Source organism: Nyctereutes procyonoides, unplaced genomic scaffold (genome assembly GCF_905146905.1).
Source record: "Nyctereutes procyonoides isolate TBG_1078 unplaced genomic scaffold, NYPRO_anot_genome, whole genome shotgun sequence".
Lineage (NCBI taxonomy): Eukaryota > Metazoa > Chordata > Mammalia > Carnivora > Canidae > Nyctereutes > Nyctereutes procyonoides.
This window is the reverse complement of record NW_026575135.1, coordinates 40,504,478-40,528,799: the sequence shown is the minus strand read 5'-3', so window position 1 is coordinate 40,528,799 and position 24,322 is coordinate 40,504,478. Positions and strand designations below refer to the sequence as shown.

Here is a 24,322-nt window from a genome sequence, read left to right as displayed (position 1 = left end):
TGCTAAAAATAGGCTATACTTCATTTCCAAAGATGACACAAATGACCTATCACCAAAGCGACGGTTGAATCCTGTTTTTTCTCACAATAGTAAAGTACTCTTCATTCCATAATACACTGTGGCTATAAAACAGCTAAGTTTATAAATATGATTTATGATTAAAAAATAAAGGGTAGATGCCTCTACGATGATCAAAACCATTACCTGGGCTGGTCTGTGGTTCTACAAGACTCTTAATATCACTGTCTAAAACTGTGACTCAAGGGGCTCCTGGGTGGCTCAGTTGGCCAAGCACCGAACTTGATTTTGGCTAAGGTAGTGATCCCAGAGATGTGGGATCAAGCTCTGCATTGGGCTCTATACTCAGCAGGGAGTCTGCTTGAGATTCTTTCCTCTCTCCCTGCTTCTCTGCCTGGCACATACATATTCTCTTCTCTCTCTCTCTCTAATAAATAAGTCAAAATAAATAAATAAATAAACAAACAAACAAACTGTAACTTAAATTAAGATCAATGTCCCTTTTCAAAGATCCTTCTCCCAGGGCTAAGAAAATACTTTAGGAAAAGCCCAGCAAAACATAAGCTTCCAACCTAGCTTCTTTGACATTACATAAGGCCAAAGTTTCTTCTTTCTAACAGAAAATATAGAAGATGAAGGCATATAATTTAATAAAACACCATAAAAGATCTGTTGGAGTAGCTTACCTGGTCAGCCACTCCTCCAGGCAAAATGGTTTTTACTATCACGCCAGTTGCTTTTCCTCCAACGATGCCAAATCCCAGTCCAGATCCGTCATTCACTAGTTCAATAGTCTCCACATGCTGCCAGTGAATCTGAAAACAAAACTCCTATATGAGTTTGAAAAAATTTGGGAAAACTGAAACTTTATTATAGTTGATATTTCTGTGAATATTATCTTGTGATTTGTATTAAATAATGGAGGTCATTGAAAAAAAATAATGGAGGTCAGACATAATAATAAGCCTTAACAATGTCCCTTTTATTCAGTATACTTTCCTTTCAGCAGATTGTTACTGCTATTGATAAAATCATTCTTGAAATTATCAATACATCATTATAGTGACCATATTTAACCAGTTGAAGATAGGCACTGATTTTCAAGATCCTTCGTAGAACTTCTTAAAAAAAAAAAAAGATCAAGGAAAAATCATCACCTGTTAAGATTATCTTCTATAAAATCTTGGCTCAGAGGATTTCAAATCAGAGGACTCCTGAAAGTCACTGACAGCTAACTCTAACAGTTATAATTCTGTAATTCATAAAGCAAAATCAAGACTATTATCTGCTTACAGAAAGAGTCAGGTTTGTTGAAGAACTGAATTGTTTTCCGAGGAACGTTGTCAACTAGCAGAATTACACAAAGAAAGGTAAAAGCTGATTTAGAAGGTAGAAACTTAATCCTAATTAAACAACTAATATTCCAAGCTAGGGAGAGATAAAAAAATAAAAATGGGAAAAACTCAAAAATACCAAGGACCTATAGGAAATGGAAATCTGTAGAAAACCAAAAAGAGCTAGAAAAATAATATCTATCCCTACTACAAATCTTATGTACTCACCGGGTTAGAGTGAGCTGAAATTGTACTGGCTGCAGATGGAGAACGGGAAACTATGGGGCTGATGAGTTGAGGCAATGAGCCTCTGGCAATAACTAGCTGAACGTTATCCTTGGCTTTCTGCAGGATGCTGATAGCCTGCTGATGTGTGATTGTCTGATCAAGTGCCTGTCCATTGATAGCAAGGATCTGATCAGTTTCCTTCAATCTTCCATCTCTATCAAGAAAGAAAAAAAGAGTAAAAGGTAATCGGACAGCTCCCAAGAAAATGAGAGCCTCTTTGGCATATATTTTTCAGGTTATTTTAAGCCAGTTTTCTAATGTCCAAGTTTTTAAGCTTTTCCCTGCAATTACTTTAAAAAATATGTTTGGGGGACACCTGGGTGGCTCAGCAGTTGAGTGTCTGCCTTCGGCTCAGGACATAATCCTGGAGTCCCAGTATGGAGTCCCACATCGGGCCCCCTGCATGGAGCCTGCTTCTCCCTCTGCCTATGTCTCTGCCTCTCTCCCTGTGTCTTTCATGAATAAATAAATCTTAAAAAAAATTTTAATAAAAATAAAAATATGTTTGGGCTCGAGTTATCCACCCCTAATCAACCCCACCCCTAATCAACCCCTCCCATTTAGAAGCCACCTTCTTTACAGCAATACACTCAACCTATGTGTTTTTATCTTAGATTCTGTTTCTATTTACTACAAATAAAAACAAAGGTATAAATGTTTAGTTGTTTAGAAAATATTGCTCAAGTTATCATGGGTCATTTGTATACTTTTCTATAACAACTTTTATTTATTTATTTTTAAAGATTTTATTTATTTATTCATGAGAGACACACATAGGTAGAGAAAGAGAGAGAGAGGCAAAGGCACAGGCAGGCTCTATGCATGGAGCCTGACATGGGACTTGATCCTGCATCTCCAGGATCACGCCCTGGGCCAAAGGCAACGCTAAACCGCTGAGCCACCCAGGCTGCCCTATAACAACTTTTAAATCTAATCGAAGAGCCCCTTTAAAAAGAATAATGCCCTACTCGAATTTTCCTTTCCTTCCTAAAAAATAATTATGACTGTATTTAAAAGATACTCTCCCTTCAAAGGACTTGCTTTTTATCACAGCAATGTTAAAGATTTCTAAAAACTGATTAATAACAGATTATATTAAGTTTCTGTTTTTATTCATTTATTCTAAATTCCCCCAAGGTCATCAACCCCTTCTGAATACAGTATCAAATACAAAGAAGATGCACTGAGAGTCTCACCTGTGAGCCACACTGCCCTCTTGGATCTCTTGCACAAATATTCCCAGTTCTCCCCGGTTTTCACTTCTTAGTCCCACAACACTAAACCCAAGGCCTCCACATGGAGGTTTAAGGAGCTCAAAAACTTCCACATGGCGACCCTTTTTGGGAAACAAAGCAAGAAATAAAATTAAAAATTAACCACTCCATTCACAGTTATTTTATTAGTGGCATTACTTAGTTCTAAAAAATAATTTAAAGGAACTTTCTCAGATAACCTTTATCACTCATCACTTGGAATGAGGTATTTTATTATTGATCCTAAAGAAAAAAAAAAAGAAAAATGATATAGAAAAATTTCTGAACCATCCAAACTCACATAAAATCTACTTTTTTTCCATTTCAATTCCTTCAGATGTTATAAATGTCTTCCTAAATATATTTAACAATATATACATCTATATATTGTAATATAAATATATTTTTTTCCAATTATTCAGGCTTGTTTATACTGTTCTATCATAACTAATAGGAATAAATGTTCTTACCTGGGCCATATTTTTGATTAGTTGATCAAATTCATCACAAGCAGGTTTCCCATTGATATGTAGAGTACCAGATCCTGTAAATGCTTCCAGATTCCCATTATTTGAGGATAAGAATAATTCATTTTGCAGGGTAGGAATTACAGCAGGGCTGGTATGTGGAATGTGGGCATATTCAACATTTGAAATCGCTGATGTTGTAGTGTTTACCTAGGAGGAATATAGAGATTATTAACAATTTGACATTCCATAAACTATTTCATAGAAAACATCTCAAGAGGGGTAGAAATGAAGTACATATGAAATTTCAAAATTTCCATACCTTTGATTCAGCAACTCTATTTCAAGAAATTAATTTCATGGAGAAAAATGAGAATAATATACAAAGATGTGTGTATAAGGATGCTCAATGAAACACTGTTTATTAGGTGGAAAAATTTTTAAAACCTACCTTCACTGTTCAACTTCAAGGTCATTAAAACACATACATTCACATTCATATACCACTCAGGTGAAAAGCCTAGTTATCAAACAAAGTGTATATATAGTATGACATAATGTACATTTAAAAAGAAGTTCAATTTTTTTAATTTTTTAAAAAGATTTTACTTATTTATTTGACAGAGAGAGGGAGAGAGCACAAGCAGGGGGAGCAGCAGGCAAAGGGAGAGGGAGAAGCTGACTCCCTGCTGAGCAAGGAGTCCAAAGCAGAACTCAATCCCAGGACCCTGGGATCATGACCTGAGCCAAAGGCAGACACTTAACCAACTAAGCCACCTAGATGCCCCCAAAAAAGATGTTTTCATTTGTATTAAGCATCTGGGAGAATATATCAATATAACACTAGTTGTTCCTAAGAGACGGGAGGCCATTTAATCTATATTCTTGAAGTTTTAGAACAATGTATGTAGTAAAAAATTTGGTCTTTCCCAGAGAGAGAGAGGTCTGATCTTTAATTCCAGTTGCTAGAAGTAACCTCTATACCCTTGGACTTTACTGGATAATAGGAGTGTCTTTACTATTCATCGTGGGCTCCATGTCCACAAGATACCAACCCAAACTGACACTAAGTTAAATCATATACGCAGTCATTCATGCCTATGAAATGATACCCTAATAAAATTTCTGAAGACCAAATTCAGGTGAGCCTCCTGGGTTGGCAATACTCCCACATATTGTCACGCATCAATTCTGAAAAGGAAACACTTTGTAAGGAAAACAGAAGCTTCATATCTGAAATCCTCTCAGGCTGTACTATGTGTCACTTCCTTTGGCTGATTTTTTACCTATATCCTTTCTTTATAATGGACCATAAGCATGAGTGTAACAACTTCCAGTAAGTTCTATAGGTCCTTATATTAAATTATTGAACCTGAGGGTGGTGTGGGGAACATCCAGAACTTGCAGTTTACCTCAGAAGTGAGGGTGATCCTTTGTGGATTCTTGGCCCTAACTTGATAATTAGAACTTAACTCTTTGCTGTTGGTGTCAAAAGTCTAGAACAGAGTTGGAAGTCTGGAGGATTGTGCCCTCAAACCTTGCAGTTTGGCTAAATCCAGGTACAATGACATAAGTAACCACAATTACAAAAAAGATAACTCCATTCTGGAAAAGCATTCTATAATTACTTATATGTGCCTGTTACAAAGAGCGCCAAGTTAAAGCTAAATAATTTCCGATTTCTGTAGGGTGTCTATAATGTAAATTTTTACCCACGATTATTTATTTGAAAGAGTACATCAATAGTGCTTCTGAATCACTCTCTGAATTCATCTTCTGCACTGTGTCCCTCACCCAGCAGGCTCCAGCTATACAGTTCCTCAAACCAAACTGCTCCTTCTATCAGCCACATGCATCCTTCCCCAACATCTATATACTTATTGCTTCATTTCATTCGGGTGTGCTCAACTTCACCCCAGAGAAGCCCTCCCTGACAGCCCTACCCAAGACAGCACCCCACCATTATTCTCCATGAGCTTACCTGTCCTGTTTTTCTTCTTGGAACTTAATACCACCTGCCATGTATCCTGTTACCATGGAGCTTCCATCCCAATCTGTGTGAACAAACTATGTAGAGTTTTCCAGTGGAGGAATTGGACTATTTTATTCTCTATTATATCCTTCATTCTAAGAGTGCTTTACAGAAAGTTGACATTCAATATTCATTTACAGAATATTCATCTTTCTAGGGACCTACTCTGATCTCATTTCCCTCATCCCTCCAACTATCACTATTTTCATTTTTCAGATGGCAAATTATACACATTCACATAACCTACATAAGTAGATTTTAACTTGGATTTTTTCATCACTATATTACTATTTGTACTATACACATAACAGAGTCATTTGAGATATCACTTATGGAAATAAGACATTGGGTGAAGTTCACACTGATTGACAAAGCAATCAAAATATTTTATAACCCATCACCAATCCATGCCTAAGAGTTTGTTACCTGTCCTTAAAGTTAAAGAGAAGACTCAGTAAGTTAATTAAGTCACCAATAATCTAACTTACATTGGCTTATATTATATTGGCTATCTACAATCACAAATAAAAGAGAGAGATCACTGTGTTTAAAAGAGGCTTTTGGGAATCTTTTTGGTTATTTTTAAATCTATAGCAGGCATGACCAATTATTATTTTTCAAAAGCAAACTCCTTATGCCAAACTTGATTTTTTTTTATCCTAAGCCATGGCAACTTCAATAAAGTCTGCCAGCAGAAGATACACCACTCAGGTTGAAGCAGATGGCATAATGAAATCTGTGACAGGTTGGGGATCCCACACACCAAGACCTAATGCCTATAGTATGTCTGCATAGGAGAAAAATATTTGGACTTCTACTGTGGTAAATCAGAATGAACAAATCACATTCCAAGAATAGAGAGTTTATCTCTATGAAGTTAACTGTTGAAACAGAATCTCTGATTTTATGGAAGATTAGGTGGGAAAAAACTAAAAGTAAAGTTATAGGACCAGAACAAGTGCAATACTATGAGAATCATATAAAAGTATTGTTTATCAATGTTTTTTTTTCCAAATTTGTCAGCCTTAGTGTCAATGACTCTTCCTATCTCCTCCTGGCCCTTGAGGTCTATGCAAATATAAGAGTAGAGGTTAAAGAGATCATATATTCAAAAACTATAATTATATCATCATACAAAATGGTTGTTTTAATGTGCACATTCACTTTCACAGAAAAAGCACAAAGACACCTTTGACTCTGCTGTAACTGTTCAATAAAATGGCTTTCTGAACTATAATCTCTTTAAGAAACAGGAATGGATCTTATCTGTCTTGATAGATCTGTTCATAACAGACATGGAATAAATGTTTAATAAAAAAAGTTTGATTCCCATCTTGGCTTATAAATATAAAATAAACAGAAGAAAACATAACTATCTGGTGATTTTTATATACAGATAAACAATCTGTATAATTTATGGAAGTTGCTAATAACTGAACAAGAGTCACCAAATAATTATCTGTTCTCTGTTTAAGTTCTGGCTGAGTATCTCAAACTAAAAAGGCCTTTCATGTTCTTAGTAAATAAACATATTAACTTAAATTATGGATTTGAATTAGTGCTAATACCTAAAACAACTTAAAATGAAGGTCATATAATTATTTAATTAAAAAGTCAAATTCTTTGTAAAAAGACAAGATGAACCACCCTTCAGTATTTACAAGTATAGGTGAAGTCCTCTCATAAAATGCAGCCAGACAAAGCCCAGGTGGTTCAGCCAGCTAAGTGTGTGACCAGCTCAGGTCACCATCTCTGGGTCCAGGGATACTCAGGTTGGGCTCCCAGCTCAACGGTGAGTCTCCTTGTCCCTCTGCCTCTCCTCCTACTTGTGTTTTCTCCTCTCAAATAAATAAATAAAATCTTGAAAACAGAATAAGATGCAGTCAGAACAGGAATTGGTTCCGTTATTTCAAAAAGTCAGATAAAGCAGATATCATAATACAGGGCAAATACATAATTTAAGTACTTTAACTTAAAGCGTGAATGTATTCATTCACAAATATCTTGATACACGAGAGGTCCCCACCTTCTCTCTTGCATGAATTGTACTGTTTAATATGGCATTATTTTCAACTAGTCTCTTGAAGATGCAACCAGAATTTGGACACCTGAGAAATAATTTCATTAAGGAAACCTGGGTTTTTATGAGATCTCTCTTCAGTGTTTTATAGTGTGATTACACACAATTTGTCAACAACTGTTTTGTTAATTCATTTACGTAGTCTTTCAAAAAAATTTAAGTTTTGATGAAAAAATCTTTTGCCATAAAATTTTATATTAGATAATAAAGTCATATAATTTTAAAAATAATTATGACTGGCAAACAGCTCTAAAAATGACTTTGATAAATGTACATTTACCTGATGACAGCTGGGGAAGCACACACAAGAAAATATCTGAACGTGTTTTGTGCTGTGAGCATCAGTCGTTTGCCTTATAGGACAGCATCCTTTCACCTAGCAGGTCACTTATTTAGAGGTGTGCTAAGAGAGTTGCTTCTTTTAGGACAGCATTTCAAGAAAACAAAAAATCCTCTTTAGTTCTATATACAATTAAGCTTACCCTGTGGAACCAGCTAGATCAGAATAATCCACTGATACCAGAAAATTTTTATAAAGATGATATCAACCAGAAAATTTATATAAAGAGCTGTTAAAAATATGTAAAAATATCAAAAAGAAACAACCCTTTCTGCCATATTCTATTCATCAGAAGCAAATCAATAAATCCACCCTATACCCAAGAAGAGATCACACAAGAGTACCAATGCCAGAAGGCAGGGATTACCAGTGTCCATCCCAGAGGCTGACTACCACCACAGCAAAGCATAATAAAACTGCTGAAAGCCAAGACAGAAGGAAGATCTTAAAAGCCACTAGAACAAAAAGGCACCTTACCTTCAAAGAAGAATAAATCTGATGGCTAACCTTTCAAGTTAATCAATGAAAAACAGAAGACAACAGAATAAAAAAGAAAAATGAAAACAAAAAACTGTCAACTTAGCATTTTCAGAATACCTTCCCTACACACACAAACACACAGTGTTGTTTCAGAATTGGACTAAAGAAATACACAAATAAATTCTTAGAAATAAAAAAGATTCCTGAAGGAATTTCCTAATGCAGGAAAGATTGAATAGCACAAAAAAGGGGTTAAAAATGTTGAGAAAATCAGGGCACGCCTGATTTGGGTGGTGCAATCTATTAAGCATCTAAATCAGTTTTGGCTGGGGGTTATGATCTTGGGGTTGTGAGATGGAGCCCTGCACAGGGCTCCAAGCTCAGCAGGGAATCTGCTTAAGGTTCCCTCTCTTCCCCCACCCCTCCCCCTGCTCACTCTTACATTCTCTTTCTAAAATAAATAAATAATTTAAAAAACAGAGTAAATCAATGAGAATTTCTTAAAGCAGTAAAGACAATTGTGGAGTTTTAAATATTGGTAGAAATGAAAGTACACAATAATTACACAGAAGATATGACTAGAGTACATGAGGTTGAACTGTATGGAGTTCCTTCCATTTTCCAGAAAGTAGCAAAAGTTCCAATCAAAGTAAAATCAAAATAATTTAAGGGTAATATATATGACAAGACTCCTGTCTGGCCTAAAAGAAGAAAACTCAAATCTCAATGTTAAAAAAGATCCAATTAGAAAATGAACAAAGACATTTCACCAAAACGGATATGTGGATGGCAAGTAAGAACACAAAAGGCATTCAGTATTATTATCCATTAGAGAAATGCAAATTAAAAGCACAAAGAATATCACTATATTTAGTCATTCTGACTAAATAAAAAAACAGTGACAACACCAAATGCTGGTAAGAATGTGGAGACCATGGACTGCTGGTGCACTGCTGGCAGTAATGTAACATGGAAGAGCCCCTCTGACAAAGAGTTTGGCAATTTCTGAAAGAAACCAAACATGCATTTACCACACAACATGGAAATTACACTCTTAGGCATTTTTCATACAGAAATTAAAATTATGTACACACAAAACCACACAGCACCTTTACCTATAGAGTGAAAATCTGGAAAGAAACAAAGGGTCTCTCAGGAAGTGTGTCCATACTATGGAATAAAGCTAACCAATAAAAAGGAACAAAATAACAAAATATCAATATACAGAACCACTTGGATGATTCATAAGAGCATTACATGGAATGGAAAAAAAGACAATTTCAAAAGGTCATGTATACTATGACTATGTTTTTATAAAATTCTTGAAATGATTAAATTATAAAGATGGAAAAGTTGCCAGGGGATGGGGTGGTGGCAGGGAGAGAGCAAGGTATAGGGATTAATGAGTAGCACAGAGAGATCACTGTAGTGATGGAATAGTACCTAGATGTGAAGTTATTACACAAATCTATGCAAGAGAAAGAATGACACAGACTGAAAAAAATTGATACATATTCAACCATTATCAGTTTCCTTGGTTTTAATAATTTTACTATAATTACCAACATGTCACCATTGGAGGTAACCTGGAGAAGTACATATAGGACCTTTCTAAATAATACCAAAAGTTACTGTGAATCTAAAATTATTACAAAATAAGTTTTTTTTTAAGATGACTCCAATAAGCCAAGGATACTTACTATAATCTTTAGGATAACCACTAAAAGAATATTAATTATAAGTTTTTTTTTAATATGACTCAAATAAGCCAAGGATACTTACTATAATCTTTAGGATAACCACTAAAAGAATATTAAAATTAAGTATAAAAAGCATGCTAATGGAAGAAGAGCTGAAATAAAAAGTGAACTAATAAAAAAAAAGAAAATAAAAAATAGGAAAATAAAATTTATTATTATATTTAGTAACTACAATTTTCAGATTGTATAATACAATAAAACACAAATACATCTGTTTACAAAAGATATAAGTTAATAGTTAAAAAGATAAAATTGAAAGTAGAAAGATCTACCATCCCTACAGTAACCAGAAGAAGTCTGGTCCATCTACCCTACTATCAGACAAGTGGACTCTAAGTCAAGAAGTATTACTGAAGACAAAGAGGAACAATTCACAGAGATAAAGGGTTAATTCAGGAGAAAGACAAGACAGTCTTAGTCATCTAAAAATGTAACCTCAAAACATGTAGGACAAAAGGACTCAGAAATCAAATGAGAAACAGATAAATTCACAATCAAAAGTAGAAATTATAGCTTATCTCTTTCAGTAACTAATAGAATATGGGGGACAAGCCAATAAGGATATGAAAGATTTGAATAACATTCTAAATAGAGTTGATACAGTCAATTAAAAATCAGCTCTATTTCCTAGGGGAAAAAAAACCTAGAAACTAAAACATAAAAAAAGACTGCATTTAAAATATAAAATTATTTTAAAAAACTAGAATACAATCTAAAGTTTAGAGATAGAGTTCCATATATATGACCACATGATTTACCATGCCAACGTAAGGGAGAAAAGAATGATCTTTTCAGAAAAAAAAAAAAAAAAAAAAAAAGAATGATCTTTTCAATAAATAGTTCTGGTTCAATGGATATTCAAATGGAAAATTAACATACATACTTCACCTCACATCACAGTGCAATTTAGAAGCTAAAGCAAGCTTCTGAGATAAAGTCTCTATATCCTTGGAATAATCAATGATTTAAGTAGGACAAAAAAGGCAATACACATAGAGGAAAAGTTTTAAAAATTAGACTTTATTAAAATTTAAGAAAACCCTCTGGTCATCAAAACATGTAACTAAGAGAGTCAAAAAGCAACACACAAAGCAGAAAAAGCTGCAATACAAATGTCAAAAAAAGATGGTATGGCTGGGTGGCTCAGCAATTAAGCATCTGCCTTCAGCTCAGGTCCTGATACTGGGGTCCTGGGATTGAGTCCTGTATCAGGCTCCCTGCACGGAGCCTGCTTCTCACTCCACCTGTGTCTTTGCCTCTCTGTGTGTGTGTCTCTCATCAATAAATAAATAAAATCTTTAAAACAAACAAATGTCCCAAAAGAAGTTATACTCAGAAAATATTTTTAAAAACTCTCATAAGTCAGTAAGACTGACAAACCAATAGAAAAACTGGCAAAAGACTTTTAAAACAGGAACTCCAAAAAATAAAAAAAATAAAACAGGAGCTCCACCAAGGAGGATATCCAAATGACCAATAAGCGTATGAAAAGGTGCTCAGTATCATTAATCATTATATGATACTACAACATACACCCAGAGTGGCTAGGATTGGAAAATGAGAAATTTAAAGCTGAATGTACCAAATGTAAGTAATGATGTGGAGCAATGAGAATTTTCTTATAGTGAGAGAGCACAGACCTACAACTACTTTGACAAAAAATTTGGCAGAATCTACAAATGCTGAATATGTACCTTAAGACCCAGAAATTTCACTCTTAAGTAAACATCCAAGAGAAATGCATGCTTATGAACATCAAAGGACATGTGTTAGAATGTTTATGGCAATTTATTACAATCAGCAAAAGTACAGATATATTCTAGTACTATTCATACAATGAAAAATTAAAAGAACTACAGCTACATCTAATAACACGGAGGAATATCACAGACACAAAAAGTGAAGACAAAGCCAGGAATGAAGCATGTATACTCAGATTGTGTTTATATAAGATTCAAATACTTATTTATAGGATAAAAGTCAAAACAGTGTATGATCTGACTTCTACAAGGAATCTAAAAAAGCCAAACTCATATAAACAGAAAGTAAACTGGCGGTTGCTAGGTGCTAGGGGAAATCGGGAGAGGTTGATCAAAGGATACAACCTTCCAGTTATAAGTAAGTGCTGGGGATCTAGTATACAGTGTGGTCACTGCAGTTAACAATACTCTGGTTTAAATATACCATAAAGTAAACCAAGCTAAATGAGCAAAGTTAAGTGAGTAGATCTTAAATGTTTAAACCACACACAAACATAAAAACATTATTACTGAGATGACAGATATGTTAACTAATCTCATTGTGGTAATAATTCCACAATATCAAATATGTGCATATCAAATATCACTTTGTAGATTTTAAACTTACACAGTTAAATGTCAATTTTATCTCACATAGGCTGGAAAAAAAATAGTGATTCTTTTGGGGTAATGGATAAGGACTGCCTGAGGGGATACTGAGCATTGTGGAGTGTTAGCAACTTTCGATACTTTGATTTAGGTGAATGTATACATTCCATTTATTAAAAAAAAAAAAAAACCTTGACCTATATAGTTTTCCCCTTTACTGTATATTAATTCTCATTTTCTTTCTAAGTATGCAAGGTAAGTGATAAAATCAGAGCACAGAACGTAGGACACTCCAATGATTGATAAAACACACACAACTAACATGGAAGTGGTTTAAACACCCTCCATATTATCAGGCTAAATTTTCTGACAGAAACTCAGAATTTAAAGCTCAATTGCCAGGCATGTAGAGTGACAATAAAGAAATTGAGTATCTAAAGATAAAGCCAAGTCTATTGCTGTGAGGTATGACCCTCTGTAGACTTGATACGGATTCAAATGGCTAATTCCCATTAACAGAGTAAATCCTTCAATGAGTACTCTAGATGAATCCTCAGCAAGTGCCTTTTAAACCCTGTAGTAGATTTTTCTTTTTTAAAAAAGATTTTATTTATTTATTCATGAGAGACACAGATAGAGAGGCAGAGACACAGGCAGAGGGAGAAGCAGGCTCCCTACAAGGAGCCCTATGGGGGACTCGATCCCAGACCCTGGGATCATGCCCCAAGCCGAAGGCAGGTACTCAACCGCTGAGCCACCCAGGAGTTCCTCATGTAGATTTTTCTTACTCAAAGCTTATGAACTTTTACAACTTGTAATCATTTAATTGCACACCAACATACAAGAAGAAAAAAAAAATCATTATGCTATCTAATACTTTTATACTGAAGTATTTTGACCCACCCTGGTACAGGGTTGATATTATCTGCATGAGATTTCAAAATAACAAATTTTCTCAATAAAAATACCTACTCTATAAAATTCATTTCATTCCAAAATTACTCAAAAAGATCAATGTCTTAAATATTTTGATCATATAAATATGATCTATACATTTAAGTTTAACCAAATACAATTCCTTCCAATATGCAGATCTGCTTAACTAAATCTGCTAAAAATATTGAAATACTGACTTCTTATGTTTCATATATCCCTTCTGGGTTAACTGAAAAGGAAATTAATATTACTAGTTTTACTTTAATGGCTAACATCTATCTTTCCAAAAGTACTTGTATAATTGTCTAGAAAAAAAATATTGCTTCAGATCAAACTGAATTTCCTAAAGTATTTTTATATAGGTTATCAAAACCTGTTTTCTGGTTCTTTTCTTTTGACCTATTTTGAATACACAGAATAGGAATGAGAATAAAGTGACCCAAATGCTTATATAATTTGAGGGATAGTTCTATCCTTTAAAAGCTAACATATATATTATCTTGAATTAAGAAAGAAAAATGACCACTGCTTTTACAACCCTAGTTTTAGTAGACTTCAAACAAATTTATAAACATTTATTGCTAGTTCAATTTCCCAATTTTTTGTTTGTTTGTTACTCCTTAACGTAATGAGAAATAAGAAATAAGGCACTCTCTAGGGAATTTGCCATAACAGGTGCACCTCATAGAAATGCAGACTGTTTTTTTCTTAATCTGCACCTTGTCTTTTCTTCTTGCAAAACAAGAAAAGTGCTTATTTTCTTGTGAATTTACAAAAATGCTGTAAAACACTCTCTGGAACTGATCCCAAATATGAAATTCAAAGATGGATAGGATACCAACAGTACTTAATGAAATACAGTACGTAAAATGGTAGCAATCACAGGGAAAAAAACTGTTTATACATAATAGAACTGCATTTCAAGTTTGGAAGCAAGGGAGGCCTCCTTTTCCATAAATCTTTCAGTGAAATACTGATTAGAGCACAACTCTGATGCATTATTGAACAGGCAAACTCTTCCACAGTAATTGATGGTGGCACTCTGATTTAATGATCCTTATTTTTAAAGCTAATTAAAGAAATTGAGTTGCATGTTCAAAGGGGATTAGCTTAATGTGATGAGACTATTTTGGACATAAAGTACCTCCATAGTTCCTGAACTAAACATGATACAAAATGGAGCAGCAAATTATAAGGTCGTGGGAGGGGGGCATTTTCTGATGGAATAGGCGTAATTTCACATTTTCTATGTGAACTTCTTTTCATTCATTCAAATACTTACTGCACACCTCAAATGTCCAAGACATTGGGCTCTAGGGGATGGGACAGTAATTAAAGAGATAAAATGCTTTGCATAATCACTAATATGTTAGATATCCTATAAAATTGCTTCACCAGGCACCGTTCACCCACCTACTAAGATAGAATACCTTTCTCTTCATAGCTGCGAATTGTTGAATAGCAGAGCAGATAGTAGATGAGAATTTGTAGATAATCTAAAAGTAGCCATTGAAGATCTTTGGCTGATAAATTTAAAATACAAGGTCACTGAATTTAGAAAATAATTCCTTAACCCAAGAACGTTTAAGCAGTCATTCTGAGTAACCAAAATATAAATTTTCTTCATCTGCCTCTGTAAAGTTTCAGTGGTATATTTGTCCTAAAATTCCCACATGCTAATTGAAAAGGATAAATGATCAACCAAGAAACTCAAGATGAAAGGCAAAGAAAAAAATGAATTAAAGAGTACCTAAGACTCTTCTGGTTTTCTCTCGTTTGATATTTAGAAAGGCATAAATAAATGATCAATCATCTTCCTAAAGCAATGAAAGTAATGCGTATTGTTACAGGCTATTAAATGACAAGATCACGACCAAAACCGTAAACTCTATACAACATAAGTGATGTTGTCAAGTTAAATAAATGGCCACATGGCAGGTTATGCTATTTTATTTAGGATGTTCTAGTCTTCAGTCAGAGCTGCCTCTATGAAAACTTTATTCTTAAAATTACATCATAATTAAAATTAATACACAATGCATTCTGCACTAAAATGTCAGTATCAGGGATCCCTGGGTGGCTCAGTGGTTTGGCACCTGCCTTCGGCCCAGGGCATGATCCCGGATCAAGTCCCACGTCCAGCTCCCTGCATGGAGCCTGCTTCTCCCTCTGCCTGTGTCTCTGCCTCTCTCTTTCTGTCTCTCATGAATAAATAAATAAAATCTTTAAAATAAAAAAAAAATGTCAGTATCAGCATAATGCAGAGTATTCCATGTGTATTTTATAAACTAATTTTTAAGGTATAAATTTCACTAAGATCTTTAAAAATAGGGATGCCTGGGTGGCTCAGCAGTTTAGCGCCTGCCTTCTGCCCAGGGTATGATCCTGGAGTCCCCGGACTGAGTCCCACATCGAGCTCCCTGCATGGAGCCTACTTCTTCCTCTGCCTGTCTCTACCTCTCTCTCTCTCTCTCTCTCTCTCTCTCTCTCTGTGTGTGTGTGTGTGTGTCTCTCATGAATAAATAAAATCTTTAAAACAAATCTTTAAAAATACTCAGTTGAAAAGATTCAAATCGCCCCCAATATCCTAAGATACATATGAATACTTTTTTAAAAAGATTCATTCATTCATTCATTCATTCATTTATTTATTTATTTATTTATTTATTTATGAGAATGAGAGAGAGCAGGAGAGAGCACATGAAGATGTGGGGCAGAGGAAGAAGCAGACTCCTCACTGAGCAGGGAGCCAGATGTGGGGCTCCATAGTGGGACTCCTGGATCATGACCTGAGCAGAAGGCAGACATTTAAACAACTGAGCCACGCAAGTGCCCCTACATACAAATACTTGAGTAACGTTGCAAAATAAAACTTAAGTTATACAAATAAAACTTGAACTTAACCACAGTTTTGCTTTAAACTTTTTTTTTGTTATTGTTATAAAAAGTTTTAAGTTTACCATTTAAAAAAAAGTTATTTTCTATAATGAAGTAAGATACTATAGAATTCTTTAACCTAAACTAAGTTCCCACTGAAACTCCAATTAAAGATCACTAATTTCAAAAGCAGTGGTTTCTTTTTCACACTTGTTTGGTCTTTTTTCACAGTACTTTACTTTTTATTGTTACTAGGGAAGAGGTGTCTGTGATATGCGGGGGGGGGGGGAGTCATATTCCTATCAGCTCCCCTCATCAAGAGCAATAGTCTATTCCCCTTCTTAAGTCACTTTAAAAAGTTCTCGATGAAGGGGGCACCTGGAGGTGAGATCCTGAGATCCTGGTCCTAGTACCAAGCCATGGCTTGTCCCTCTGCCCATCCTTCCTAGGCCCTGTCCCTTCCCTGACCACTCCCCTTGCCTTAGCCACGCCCCTCCCCTGCCACCTTGTGCTCTCTCTGCTCCTGCTCTCTTGCTCTCAAATAAATATAATCTTTTTTAAAGAAGTTCTTGATAAAGTACTTAAAATTATTAGTTTTATTCAGTCTTTACTCTTATGTGTATATGTTTTTAATAATCTGTGATTCAAAATGGGAAGTGAACATAATGCAGTTCTGCTGTATAAAAAAATACAACTCTTGTCTACAGGAAAAGCATTATTATTTCAGTTGCAAGCTGAACTAGCTACTTTTCTCAAGAGCACCATATTACTTGAAAAAACAACTGAAAGTAAAAAAAAAATGATTGTACAAACCTGGTATATGGCAAACAATTTCTCAAAAATAAAGTAAGCCTGTCACTTCAAGGAAAACAACTGACAGTAATTGTTGCAATAGTAAAATGTGAGGATTCAAGTGAAAATAAGAATTCTGGAAAACTTGTTATCTGTCACCCTGAGCTTAATAACTTTCCATAATTTAAAGACTATTGATAATAACCAGAAGCAATGATAGTATAAACTTTTGATATTATATAATGAAATGTGAAACATAATTTTCCTGTTTTCAAATTTCCCAGAAAACCAATATATTACACAATTATGCGTGGTTAAAAAAATTAAAAGCACAGGATAGATTTTACTGTAAGAGTACAGAATGTTCACTGCTTTGGTTTCTGATACCACCTTATAACTAAACTTTAAGAAACTACCAACAGGGGCACCTGGGTGGCTCAGTCAGTTGAGCATCAGCTCTTGGTTTGGGCTCAGTTCACATCTCAGGGTTGGGAGACCAAGCCTGGCACTGAGCCCTTCACTGAACACCGTGATGAACCCTGCGCTCAGTGGAGAACCTGCTTGGGATTCTCTCTCTCTCTCTCTCTGCCCCATCCCTACCCTTGCTAGACCCTCACATGTGCGTGCTTTCCCTCTCAGATAAATAAATATATTTTTTAAGACTTTATTTATTTATTCATGAGAGAGACACACAGAGAGGCAGAGACATAGGCAGAGGGATAAGCAGGCTCCATGCAGGGAGCCTAATGTGGGACTCAATCCTGGGACCCTGGGGATCACGCCCTGAGCCAAAGGCAGGTGCTCAGCCACTGAGCCACCCAGGCATCCCAATAAATAAATCTTAAAAAATAAAACAATCCCTACCAATAGTTTTGGTGTACTATCAAAGGATATTCACAAAACGGCTATCCTCCTCCCTTTGCCAGCTAAATATATACATCAACTGAAACAACAAATCCAAACAGATCAAATGCAGAAGCAGATATGAGAATCCAGTCTTCTTCTGTTAAACATTAGAGAGATGTACAAAAATGTAAAACAATGTCACTCTTTTAATTTTTAAAACAATAGGTTTATTACTGCTATTCTCAAATGAATTAATAAATATTTAAAATACTTCTCAATTTTAATTTCTAACCTGATAAATATTGATGCATAAAACCACAAAAATTAAAGCTCTTTGAGGTCCTTAGTAATTTTTAAGGGTGTAATGGGGTCTTGAAACCACAGTATCTGAGATCCACTGCCTTAGAATATTAAATTTCAGTGAGAGAAGAAAGCACCAAGAAGAGAATCAATAGTTACTGAGTGCTTGGTAAAAACCCAGCTTATGCCTTAGAGGTTTACCTCCATGCTATATATCATTCCCATATCACAACTAACGGAGGAGAAAAAAGAGGTTCAGCGAAGAAAATACATATATGTATATATTCATTTTAAGAAATAAACTCCTGAAATGTCAAAATACAAATCTGGGTTGTGTCTGTCTCCAGATCCTATTAGACTGCCAGCATCCAAGATCAGATAATCATAACGATGGCCTCAAATCACCAGGAGATCCTTAAATTATGTTCACCACACGGTTTACAAAGACAGTGAAACAAAAACAACATAGCCCTATGATTAAGACCTGGGGTCTGGAGTCAGCCAGCCTGCATTTAAATGCTAGCTCCACCATTTAAACTCCCTGTGCCTCCATTTCCCCATCCATGAAATAAGGAAAATGACATTATCTATTACATCTACCTACTACTATCAACCACATTAGAATTGTTGCAGTGATGAAACAGGTACTTAAAATAGTTCCTGGCACACAGTAAGAATTTCATACACGTTCATCACTCTGACGATGATAATGGTGTGAATAGTGTATCTTTCCAATATGGTTACTAAGAAAACACTAGTTCTTCAAAGTAACTTCAGTTATTTGGCTAATATATTTATCCTAAAAATTAGTTCTCTGGCAAGGAAAGATAATTACTGATGCACAACAGTTCGAATTTTCATGAATATTTACATGTCTCTTAATTAAGCAATCATTTACTGAACTTAAATAAAATATCCTATTAGGTACAGAGTAGTCAGAGATGAATGTGGCATGGTTTTATCCCAAAACTAGTAAACGGTCTTCAAACAAATCTGAAATGTACTTAATTCTAAAACTGCTTTTTTGCTTGGTAAGAACAAATGGCAAGTGGAATGCCGCACATACACCACAGTCTAGGCATGTGTGTTGACGTGTATTTGCAGAATGTCTTTTCTTTATTTAAATCTCAACACTTCTGTGCTTTCTTAGCAAAACTTCCAAGGCAAACAATTTAGAGAATGTAGATTGACCAAAAGTAATATTCTTATCAAAGTATGCTGAAATATTCTGCATCAAAGGGTGAAGGTATTCAAATTAAGTAAATTAATATGCCTTAAATGCCAAGACAAATCGAAATTTAGAAACTGAAAACTTAGGGGTTGCTGAGTAGCTCAGTTGGTTAAGTGTCTTACTTGGGTTCACGTCATCATGTCAGGGTCCTAGATCAGAACCCTGCATCAGGCTCTGTACTCAGCGAGGAGCCTGCTTGTCCCCTCTCCCTCTGCCCCTTCCCCTGCTTGTGCTTTCCCTCTCTCTCAAATAAATAAATAAAATCTTAAAAAAAAAAAAAGAAATTGGAAACTTAGATGAACAACATGTTAGAATGTTTGTAGTGTTTTTTCTACCAGTTCCACATTTCCAGAAGACAAAACTGATTCACAGTTCACAGTCTGCTTAGAGAAAAATAAAACAAAACCTCACAGACAAGCTTAAATATATGGAAATGGGCATATGAAGACTGATGGTACTTTGTCACACTGCCTCTCCATTCTACTATTATCCTACCCAGTTCACCTAATCTCTAACAAGTAGCCTAATTATTTAAGAAGCAGAATGAAAGTTCTGGTTTATATTAAAAGGTTCTGATTAAATCTTGGTAAGGATTTAAGGGAAATGGCAAATCTTAATGAACCTGAATTTTCTAAACATTAAGTGCATTTCTCTTTAATAATGCTAATAACTGCTTTTCCAACCTATTTATTCCTTTATAGAAGAGGACTAAGAGTTTAGGAACAGTGTAAATTAAAAGTAAAAAAAAAAAGCACTGGCTTTGGGATCAGACAGGTTTACATTCTTCTTCTAAACCTACCAATGAATAATTGTGTGGTCCAGGATTAAGTATACAACATCTCTCAGCCCCAATTTCTTCATGGATAAAATGGGGATAACACACACCTCATATAACTGATGGACTAGTCAAATGAGATAGTCCACAACACATGAGAGCTTCCTAAAGGTGAGGGTGGCTATTTTTGTTATATAGCTTCAGATGTAAATTAACCTGTTTCGTTCTTAAATTCTTAACTCATTTAGGTTATACCCAGTAAATTTCACATTTTTTCTCTCTTCTCCAAAGACCATTTAACTTTGTCACAAAAACACCATACAATTAGCACCATTTGCTGTTTTAGACACACATGCATACCCAATAGCAAGATGGTGTTGCATTTTAATCCAGCACTGTATAAAAAGCTTGAACACTGCCTTCTTGCCCAGGATAAAACAAGAATTTTAGTCCCTCAAAGGCTCTATATTTACAAACTTTTGGTTAAAGGAACAAACATTTAAAAGCTGTTATTGTACCAAAAATAAAGTATTTGAAATTCCTACAGTAAATAAACTCTATGGTAAATGTAAAAACATAAGAATCACTCCTCTTTTAACTTCTCCTAGATAATATATGTTAAAGTCTCAAGAAACAGATACTTTCCTGTTAGGCAGCTGCAATGCCCTATCATAAAAGTCAAACCATTTGGGGAGTAAGAAAAATATTTTTTCATTTTCACAAGCAACAACAACTTGGAAGAATTCCGTTCCATTTTTTGATAATTCCTGTTAACAGGGTTAAGGCATGTTTTCTTTCTCTCTGTACTTCTTCTTCCCCCCAACACCAAGTCGTAACTTAAACTAGACATTCTTGGGAGACAGCGGTTGTTATTCCTCCTTTACTGATTGCATGGCTAGAGATGAATCTTCTCCATTTCAGTTTTAAATTAGAAACCATAGAAAAAAGGCTAATTTTTTTTGCCATTTATATAAGTACTAAAGCTGAGTAAACACAGACATTGCCACTCTGTACAACGAATCCTACAATCGTATCCTTCTGATTACCAAAGTCAGAACAGAGGAACAAAAATGCCTGGCTATGAAAATTTTCATCTTTCCATCAACCCAAAAAATATAACAGTCAAAAGTTAACAGTTCTGCTGATGCCATTGCTTAAAAGCAACATACCTCAACAGTTTGGCCATGAACCTGATTTAGCAGTTTTATAAATGAGTACCCACAGAATAGTAGTTACTCCTCAGGCATGCCCCTAGATAGTGGTGCTCTAGCCAACACCCCCTGCTTACATCATGTATTTGAAAGTGACCCTATGAGATATACATTAACTACTTATTTCCCTAGGCTCTCTGAAAGTTGTTCCTATTTTAAGACAGAGCATTGGGAAAAAAAAAAATACACAGGTACAGTACACTTTAGCAGAAAAGCCATCATCACTAAATTAGTATATGATGCTGTATTCTTAGTGTATACTCTTAGTATACCTAATTCTTAGAAAGATGAAAGAAGCATTTCTCTGAAGAATAATTCTTGTATTTTATGATTATAATTAAAAGTCTTATCTATCAGAAATCAATAAAACCTTTACCATAATTTTGTTGACGGTTTTCACTATAATTTTTTAAATGTGGAGAAACAAGATGATTGTTAAATATTGTATTTAATAAAAGAGCTAGAATATAAAGTTGATACAATTTTTAAGTTGATAACAATAAAGTTTGATACTGAATGCAAAAGAAGAAAGATGAAAAACACACCTGCAACCTCCAGCCCTCCCAAAAAAAACTCTACCTAAATAAATCCTTCACAAGTTTCCTCCCTTTCCAAGAACTCACACATAGGCTATTGCCCTGGTAACAGAGATCTACAGGTGACTCTATATCAGGGGTTCTCAATCTCAGCACAACACACATTATAAACCCAATAATTCCTTGTTTTAGGAGGCTGGGCTAGGCATTGAGTATGCTTAGCAACATCCCTGGTGTCTACTCATTTACACATCAGTAGCATGGCCCCTACACCCCCACACAAGTTACAACCAACAAAAATGTCTCCATATATTGCTATATGCCCCCTGGAGGGAGAGAATGTAAAATCATCCTCACCTGAGAACAAGTCCTCTATACCCTTGTAAACACTGTGTCCATTACCCCAAATAAATTCTCCTATCACTGCAGAAAAGTCCTACTCATTTCTCAAGACCCATCTTACATGTTGTCTCCAATGTAGTTTTCTTTCTTTCTTTCTTTCTTTCTTTCTTTCTTTCTTTCTTTCTTTCTTTGTCACACACACACACACACACACAGAGAGAGAGAGAGAGAGAGAGAGAGAGAGAGAGAGGCAGAGACACAGGCAGAGGGAGAAGCAGGCTCCATGTACCGGGAGCCCGAAGTGGGATTCGATCCCGGGTCTCCAGGATCGTGCCCTGGGCCAAAGGCAGGTGCTAAACTGCTGCGCCACTCAGGATCCCTTTTTTTTTAAGATTTTATTCATTTATTCATGAGAGACACAGAGAGAGAGGCAGAGACACAGGCAGGCTCCTCTGTGGGGAGCCCAATACAGGTCTCGATCCCAGGACCCCAGGATCATGACCTGAGACAAAGGCAGATGTTCAACCACTGAGCCACCCAGGTGCCCCCCAATGTAGTTTTCTTGTAGTCAAAGTTAGTAATTCCTTCCTCTTCTCCCAATCATTTTCTTATTTAGTTACATAAAACATGTATATTCTCTTTCCCCTCTAGATAACGAGAACCTGTCTTATTTATTCATAGTATTTTTATCAACTTTATTAATAAATGATTATAAGCCTTCTATAAAAGCACCCATGAGATAACCCTCCCATTGCCAAGGAAAATTTGGCTCACTGAATCATGTCTGACGCTGAGCAATACATAACCCTCCAACACTCTCTTGCTCCGTGTGTGTGTGTGTGTGTGTGTGTGTGTGCATGTATAAAATTGTTGCCTTTGCTCCTGAGAAATGGAAATTAAGTGATAATACTCAATTTTAGTTACCCAAGGTCCCTGGAATATCCAGTTCTCTGATATTTTTATTTGGTCTTTGTTTAGATTTACCTTTGAATCACCCACTATTTGATATATTATGCTATCAGAAGTTGTTCCAAACTCTTTTGGGAATGTGAACAGATAAAATTTAAAAGCATAAAAATATAAGACAAAATTTGTATACCATGAACCCTGTATTTCAAAATAAAAAAGAAGGATCCAATTACTCTAATCAACACTGTACAATAATTTCCAACCTGATTCTACATTAAATCAACACCTCTCCAATTATTTCAAGAGGTGTCACAAAATTTCAAAAGAGAAACTTAGGAAAAAATTCAGGCTTAAATTGGTATGTGTGTGTGTGTGTATATATATACATACATACATTATGCATTTAGATGATATGCATATAAGCCAACAGTTTTCTGGGAAAAAGGTGAATGAACAAGGAGCCTGGAAATAGCAAACAACAAGAACAGCAGCAAAATAAAAGAATATCATATTCCAAAAAGGCCAGAAATCACAGACATGGAGAAAACTCCAGAATATGCTGAGCCCTGGGGCTTGTTTCCCAAATCAGCAGCATTTGTAGCCTGAATTACACACATTATTTCTTCAATCTTAGAATTGGTCTTGGTTGCCATAGCTCTTAAAAAAAAAAAAAAATCTCAGGGCTGTCAATTTCTAAGTATTAGTCCTAAATTTCTACTGAAATTAATAATTTTAATTCCCAGTTTTCCTACAAATAACTCAAGGTAAAAAGACATTTCCTCTCATGTCTATGGTCAATTCCTAAGGCAAGGCAATTAATTAATCAGGAAAGTAGTATATACCTCTACTGGACTGAAGGAACATCACAGAATAAATATGCAAATCCAATATCCTCATGGCTGACAAGTTTCTATTATTAAACTGCTAACGTGTTTATTTCTCCCACAATAGCTGGATCTTTGTCATGAATACGCATTGAGCCCTACAGTTATTAGCTGTGATGACTAGGTGACAGTGAGGACACTACTTGAGAATTTGCATCTGACAGATCATTGACACACGGTCACAGTTCCTTTTTTTTCTTCTCATTCACTTAAGCAGGAATCATGCAATAGGAAAGGAACTAGAGCTATTAGAGATTATTCAGGTTTAATAGCACACATCCTT

General features: G+C 35.2%; 1 protein-coding gene across 8 annotated transcripts in view; it reads right to left on the bottom strand.

The window, feature by feature from the left end:
- The window catches only part of MPDZ (multiple PDZ domain crumbs cell polarity complex component), a 161,045-nt gene that overhangs the window by 104,533 nt on the left and 32,190 nt on the right, over positions 1–24,322 (bottom strand). For all 8 annotated transcript variants that reach the window (XM_055301823.1, XM_055301824.1, XM_055301826.1 and 5 more), the window contains exons 4-7: positions 3,364–3,570; positions 2,837–2,976; positions 1,581–1,794; positions 705–833 (exon numbers count right to left, since the gene is read on the bottom strand). In XM_055301823.1, coding sequence (XP_055157798.1) covers positions 705–833; positions 1,581–1,794; positions 2,837–2,976; positions 3,364–3,570 — 690 coding nt within the window. The remainder of the gene's footprint in view (positions 1–704; positions 834–1,580; positions 1,795–2,836; positions 2,977–3,363; positions 3,571–24,322) is intronic.